Here is a 7,197-nt window from a genome sequence, read left to right on the forward strand (position 1 = left end):
TGTATAAGATTTTTTTTTTTTTTTTCTAAACAAAGCAAGTGTGTTTGATTCCACTATGTGATTTTGACGTGGAAATGTTTTCTTTGCAGGGGGGCTTTGCTCTCTTCGTGCAGGTCATGCCCATCCTCATCCTGGTTATTGTGTCGGCCCTCAGTCAGATCTTGGTCAACAGCCCCCCCTACAGCCTCAGCTTCAGGTCGTGAGTGAGATTCCCTTATTCTGAACGCCTGCCTAAAAAAAGTTGTTAAATGACACAAACTAACTGTTTTTCATCAAACTTCCAATCGACTTACACAATATTATCTTCACGATCCCAACCCAAGTGCATTTCATAATTGTTATTCAGTATTGTTTTGCTATTTTTTTGTACAAGCCAAAGACCAAAGAATTGTATTTGAAATGTCACTGACTTAGATAGAGGATAGATTAACCAGCCTATGATAGTAGATTAACTATCATAGTATTTGCAGTTAGATTACTTTCTAAGACAGATCCATTGTATTAACATTTCAGTTTCTGGTTTGATTTGGAAATAACATGTTGATGCGGCCTCAGTGAACTCCGAATAATCACAGACCTCTGTGTTGTTGCAAGGATTGCTGGCTCCATTTGTCTGGCCTCTCTCCATGTTGTCTGCCTTTTGTGTTGCAGATACACTTCTGTGAGCCATTATGGGCTATGAGTGATGTTAACAGAGACAGGCGGTGCCAGATCTGTCAGCCCTGTGCTGGGTTCAGTCATATGATATCTCTCCCACACTTGGTCCTATTTCCACGCAGGTCAGCAGGTTACACACAGAGGAGGCTGACGGAGAACCTGAAGGTGCCATATTATGTAGGGGAGCAGTTCTCCAGGGAGTTTACAGGACTGAATTTGAAGAATTTGGAGCGGACGGTGGAGGATGATTATATTTCCAACCTTCGCAACAATTGCTGGAAGGAGAAACAACAGAGTATGTTTGCCAAGAACACATACTGTATTTATTTATTTAAGCATGAATATTGACTGTTGTTTGTGCCGTTTTTAGTTCAGGGAAAATGATTAAAGACATATTCTGATTTTTGTTACCAACTCATAGATCTTTCATTAATTGTTTTTGTTGTTTCCTGCAGAGGAGGGCATGCTTTACAGAGCTCGCTATTTTGGAGACAATGATCTGTACCAAAGAGCACAGAGGGCTCGCACACCAAGCTGCGCCAAGCTGTCCGAGATCACAGCTTTATTACATGGTTGATGCTGCTTTCATACTTTAAAGCAAGGTGTCTATCTTTTCATTTTTTTTAACCTATTGCTCAACATTTTGTACTAACAACGTGCATGTTTTCTTTCATTTGACAAAGTGAAAATGTTTCCTTTTTTTATTTCTTTGCTTTTTGTCCCCAGGTTTCCAGAATAAACACAAAAGATTATTGGCTGTATATAGATGAGGTTTAGCAATCTGGAGACTGATGATGACTCAACAAGCAAACGAACCAGGCACCAATGCACCAATCAGCATCACGTTGGCCACACAAACTGGCCGAAGCCCTTCTTGTGGAATTTAGTATGTGAATTTAAAATAGAATATTAATAATATGATGTTTTGAAATGAAAAAAACACTCAAAATAGTTTGTCCTTCTGACAAGATAGGGATTTGGAAAACCTCCAAGCCCCAGTTCTGAATGGGAGCCATGAAGCTGGCCGTGGTCATTTCATGTTTTATTGTGAGAATGCAGAATGAAATCAGAATGTAGTGAGATTAGATATAGTCGTACGGATGTTATTTATGTAGCAGTTTATTAGATACCACATTATATTCTTCCTCTTTCATTTAACACAGTCAAATCAGCAGAGAAGGCGAGCTGATTTGAGTTCAAATGCACATTCAGAAACTATGCAGTAATAATGTGAAGCCTCTGATGAATATACACTCATGTCTAGGGTTTGTCAGACACTTGAACACCTGAGTTTTCTCTTCTGTGTGTGTATGTGTGTGAACAGTTAGGATACGTCCCTTTGCCTCTTTTAATTGTATTAAGGTTAGAATGATTTGCACTTCACAATGGAAGCCAAAAGAATGAGAGATGTGCCTACCCAGAAAGTGGGACGTTCTTGTTTTTGGGCATAATGTCTCTGATGAATATGATCTGTTAGAAAAAGCAATATTTGTCATGTTTTAAGTTTTAGTATGCTGTTTATGTTTTGTATTATTTATTTAAAAAATGACGATAAGACTAAGAAAACAATACCGTTCTTGCTCAACTTTTCCACCATGTTTTTACTCCCAGATGAAAATAAATATGGATGGTTAAAAGGTGTTGGTTATGATTCATCACTTATAAGCCCAGAATGTGGAGACAAAAGCTCAGTCTGCACATTCAGCTCGTGAAGCCTGCCAGTCGGCTGGCTGAAAATGGAAACAGGAAACGTAGCTTCGTGCACGTACATATTTTGGGGGACGTGCAGCACGTGCAGGGCAAGAACTACAGCGTTACATTCTTTCACCGCAAATGTACTCAGCTGTTTTTGGCAGATGTGCTACGTTTTAATTTTGGCTTGCCAGAAATATAACTTCTTCTTCAGTTTTGAAACTTTGTCATTGCTGTACATGTGCCTGACAGCTGATCTAGCTGAACACTCCTCCTCCTCACTACAGCTATTTTAGTATTCTGGCATAGTTTGTCGAAATACAGACATACAGCTCCATATATGTGGTTGTAAATTTTGCAGAATCACACTTTTACCTCATAACGTTCCCAAATTCCCATAGGGAAAAAAAATGAATCTGGGTATAACACTGCAAATGGATGATCTAAATCTGATTTTACAAGAAATAAGACAACAGAAAAGAATTGTTAAAAAAATAATAATTTATTTGCAGTCATGAAAGTACAAAAACAGTGCAATGTTAAGAATATTTGAATGTCAAATAAATAAAGTTGAAAGCAGTACAGGTCTACACAGAAACAAGATCAAGTTACATTTGAAAACGTAGCCGCAGCTTGCACATAAACTTCACAATGCAGGCATTGGAAAGCCTTTGTTCTTAAAATCAAGGAGTCACTAGAGCCCCTAACGATTTGCTTGGTGTACAATTCATCACTTGGTGTACACAACTTATTGCCATGTATAAAAAGCAAAAAAAACAACACAATGGTTTTTAATGACTATGATCGGATAGCTGCCGTTGTACGTTGTAATAGAAACCGAGGTACGAGCTTTAATACTCGCAAAACATTCCACATGTATCATGTAATTTCAAACAACACCTGCTCCAGGTACCATAAACTCCCTTACAGTGGGAACAATATGCTGCTACATCATGACACAGTCCATCCTTACACTTCAAAAGGCATCGTATGCATGTAGTTAAAGTAATAAGGCCCTTCAGTGAACTTAACTGGGCGTTTTTAAAAAGACAATAAAACATCAAGGGTCCAATACATTTTTCAACATTCCTCAATGAGCAGTTCTTCAGAACAATACAGTTTCTTTCTGATCACTCGGAAACCAGTGCTAAGTTTAATAGCTTGTCTCACAACTGGAGTGGAAGAAGACTTTGTGCTAAAAAGTCCTTGGATTTTAGGCCACAGGCCGCCAGACTCTAGCCTCAAAACCAGAGTTAGCTGAAAGGTGGGGACAAGGTAGGGGTCCACAGATAGCTGTGCCATGCTCTCGCAGATGGCCCCTTGCTCCACACAAAGGTCAATGAGAGCCCCTCTTAAGCCGCAGGGCTCACTAGCTGCCAGGTGAAGGAGCTCCTGTCCGATGTGCTCCAGAAGTTTCTCAGGGATGAGCAGTTTGGCACATCTTAAGGCGCAGTCTGAGTCTTTGGCTTCTCTCAGGCTTCCTGCAATAAGGTCCACTACTTCTTTCAAGATGGTCTCCTCCATTGGATCGTAAAACAGGTCTTCATTACAGGGAGATAGGTCACTGTAGATATCTGACCCTGTTAACGAGACACAATGGGTTAGATGTGAATAAAGAGGAATGGCCAATCCACCTCTAAGTAACGTTTGCATTGATGTTTACCTGAGTCTGAGAGATCACTCCTGCTGCCATTGTTGGACACTGACTCAATACTGCTGCTGTTGGCAGATGTGCTGAAATCTGCCAATCTTTGCACCAGTTTGCCCCAGGACAGCCTCCTGTGACTGCTGTCCACTGGAGAAGGGGGTGAGCTGCCGACATCAATGGGTGCGGAGAGAGAAGGCATGGTTGTCCTATTTGCAGTATTCAACAGTACAGGCTGCTTTTGTGGTCAGCTGTTTATGAGGAGACAAAAACAACAGATAAGCACTCAAACTCGAGATAAAAGACAGTAGTTGCAAGTTAAACAAAATTAATTAATACACAGGTAACATGCTTTTTAGTGTAGCCTGTTAAGGAATGTATGAACAGGACAAGTTTACAGCAGAACATCTTTGTTAAACGTTAGCTGTTAAACTGTTCAGATTAACTATAAGGTTAGTAATATCAGTAATTATGTAGTACTTACATCTTGTTTGACGACGGTGTCGTTCAAGTCCGTTGTCGATGTTTAAGAAAGTTATTTGAAAGGTTATTGTCTGCAAAAACAACCATTTGGGAACTTGTTACTGCTAGACTTCCTCATTCATACACCAACTGCCGAGCTCTGCGGTTTGTCCTGCAACAATGATTTTATAGTTGCTCGTAGGCCACGCCCACTCATATCCAGCCAGCCAATCAAAAAGAGAGGCACGGCATCGGAGCTAAATCTTGCCTGGTAACATGCCAGCAGAGAAGAAAGAAAAACAGGAGGAGGAGAAGGGGGGTTGGGGTGATGAAAAGCAGACCCCAGTGTTGTGGAAATATACAAGGACTTGCCTGGACTTGCAAAGATCATATTGTATTTTCTTTGTTTAATATCCTCTATAAGCATAGATAACTGGCTTTGCTGTAAGTGCATCCAGTGTATAGATGGCACTGAATAAAGTCAATGCAGGCTAGGCTCAGCTGGTTGAGTGTTGCAGTGCACATTACGTCACCTGTTTTGCTCAAGCATTACATCAGAATTTTTCATCTGCTACAGAGAGGTGCAAACAACACACAAGCAACTGCATATTGCAACACTGGGAACATGAAAATATGTTAATACGTGTCCCATGTTTGTCAAATACTGTATATGCTGCCATGCCCACCTCAGATGTATAAGCGACCTGTTATATTGCATTAATATGTATGTTTATTCCAGCACCATTTGCACTTTTGGATTGTCCTGTTGTAATACTGTTAGCACCCTAGAGCTGTTTCTTTGCATGTGTGTATCATATACATTTGTTTATGTATGTATGGCTGTAGGTATTCACTTTTTTATATACAAATCTGTACATAGTAATCAAATGTTTATCTAGCATTGTTTTCCTTGCTTTTAGCCATATAACTATCATGTATGTACTTTGAGAGCAACAAAAAGCCAGAGTCAAATTCCCTTGTATATGTTCACACTTACTGGCCATTGAAACTGATGCTGATTCTGAAAGATGCATATCTTCCTACATTTGCCCTCAAACAGAATGACAATGAAAACATGCAGAGCAATAAGAATGCACCAGAAGGATATAGCTGACACTACTATTTAATGACTTCTCTAGCCTTACTGTCCCATAAAATGTGCTGGTGCTATAAAAGTGCTTTAAGATAGATAGTTACAGTAGATAGATAGATAGATCGATCTTTAGTGTCATTGTGCTCAGAGAACAGTGACATCACGCTATTCCGCAGTGTGCATAAAGAATCAAATAAATAGAACAAAGTCAAGTAAACAGAACAAAAAAAAAATAGAGAAAATATGAATAAAGGCAAAGTACAAGTTTCTTGAATAGATAATGTAAAACACTGTATATGAAGTTCATTTGTTACAGTAAGTGATGGCATGCTAGTTGCAAGAAGACTTGCTGCTGGTTTTTCTGTTGTGTTTGGCAGTACTGTACATACCACATTCAATGTTTGCCTAAAGAAAGAAAATTGGAAAGCAGCCAAGACATATGCTGCGCTGCTACACGTGAGTGGGACAGAATGCACTTTAATTCAGGGAACTGAAAGACATAATCACGTGTGAGTACAGTATGTTCTGAGGGAGGATGTTATGAATTAAGATTTGTCAGAAAGTTTTGATAGGGGAAAACATGTTAGTTCCTGTTTCATAACATAGAGTTTGGGCCAAGGTTAAAGGCTTCAGTTGCTCATATAAAACCAGATTCATTTTTTTAAGAACTATGAGCAAACAACTTGTAAATGAAGTTCCTAGAAAGAGTGATGTAAACCTTTTGCACTGTTCGGGCTGCCGCTGTAGGCGGTCCTTGCTACGTCCAGGGCCGTCCTTAGTCATTGACACCGAGAACAGTACATTTTGTACATTCCCACCCCTCGTTTGTTTGAAAACATTCATTCACTGAGCAAAACAACACGTTTCCTCGCTGTCAACAGAGCAGAGAAGTGGCACAGAAGCAGACACGGTTTCGAATCTTTGACGGAAGTAATCACATCAGTGAAGTTTCAGACGTCAACTCGTTTGAGTAACATTTGAGTGAGTGTACATTATCAAGATAAAACAAACAGCACAAACATTTAGTTTCCCATCTGCATATTAGAGGGTTAGGACAAACTATGCAACACTAAGCAAAAACAGTACAAGGAATGTCCAAGTCTGACTTTATTTACAAGCTCGCTTTGTTTTGCTCCAAGTGCTGTTGGAACGAGCAGCGATGAACAGGGATCAGTTTTTCAAAATGTATGAGTTACAGTGCAGTCATGTGGAAACAGAATGCCTCATTTCAAGGTATTTATTACGTGAATAAAGTTCATATTTCTCATAACACTGGAGGCTAAGAGCGGATCGGACTGGTAAACACCTTTATTACCCTAAAAAAAATCTGTTAACAGTCTATTACAACATTTTGAATGGTTTACTTGATTAGTATATAACAGGAGATACTGGTTGACACTGGTCTGGTTTATAATAATATACTGGGTAAAATATAACAGGTTGTTTTAAAAAAAGAAAAACATGCTCGTACATTAGTCAAAGGGATATAATAACACAACTCCCATTCAGTATCTCCAGATCATATTTTACACTTATGATATAGAATAAAACCATAAACAAGGAATACAATTTATGAAGTGAAATAAACCTTTTTCTTCTACTTGGCTGATTTATTATCTAAAAAGGCATCTAGGTCTCTCATTTTTTT

The 7,197-nt window shown here is 39.2% G+C and overlaps 3 protein-coding genes across 5 annotated transcripts in view; 1 reads left to right on the plus strand and 2 right to left on the minus strand.

The window, feature by feature from the left end:
• The window catches only part of dnajb12b (DnaJ heat shock protein family (Hsp40) member B12b), a 6,154-nt gene extending 3,858 nt beyond the window's left edge, over nt 1–2,296 (plus strand). The window contains exons 6-9 of one of the 2 annotated variants that reach the window (XM_032501449.1): nt 90–199; nt 780–952; nt 1,113–1,259; nt 1,384–2,296. In XM_032501449.1, coding sequence (XP_032357340.1) covers nt 90–199; nt 780–952; nt 1,113–1,234 — 405 coding nt within the window. In that variant the 3' untranslated portion in view covers nt 1,235–1,259; nt 1,384–2,296. The remainder of the gene's footprint in view (nt 1–89; nt 200–779; nt 953–1,112; nt 1,260–1,383) is intronic. The other variant, XM_032501450.1, reaches the window with a different exon arrangement.
• A 543-nt stretch (nt 2,297–2,839) lies between these two features.
• On the minus strand, nt 2,840–4,645 carry ddit4 (DNA-damage-inducible transcript 4). Of its 2 annotated transcripts, none has more exons than XM_032501476.1 (3): nt 4,479–4,645; nt 4,013–4,245; nt 2,840–3,929 (listed from the first exon to the last, which is right to left on the minus strand). In XM_032501476.1, exons 2-3 carry the CDS (start codon nt 4,194–4,196, stop codon nt 3,430–3,432), a joined length of 684 nt encoding a protein of 227 aa, XP_032357367.1. In that variant the 5' UTR covers nt 4,197–4,245; nt 4,479–4,645; the 3' UTR covers nt 2,840–3,429. The 2 variants fall into 2 exon arrangements, with proteins under 2 accessions (XP_032357367.1, XP_032357368.1); XM_032501477.1 differs by having other exon boundaries at nt 4,013–4,253; nt 4,486–4,631.
• Nucleotides 4,646–6,641: 1,996 nt separating this feature from the next.
• The window catches only part of anapc16 (anaphase promoting complex subunit 16), a 3,313-nt gene continuing 2,757 nt past the window's right edge, over nt 6,642–7,197 (minus strand). The window contains exon 4 of the mRNA XM_032501485.1: nt 6,642–7,197. This exon is cut by the window's right edge and continues 130 nt beyond it. The gene's annotated coding sequence lies outside the window, so the exon portion shown is untranslated.

This window comes from Etheostoma spectabile, chromosome 21 (genome assembly GCF_008692095.1).
Source record: "Etheostoma spectabile isolate EspeVRDwgs_2016 chromosome 21, UIUC_Espe_1.0, whole genome shotgun sequence".
Taxonomy (NCBI): domain Eukaryota; kingdom Metazoa; phylum Chordata; class Actinopteri; order Perciformes; family Percidae; genus Etheostoma; species Etheostoma spectabile.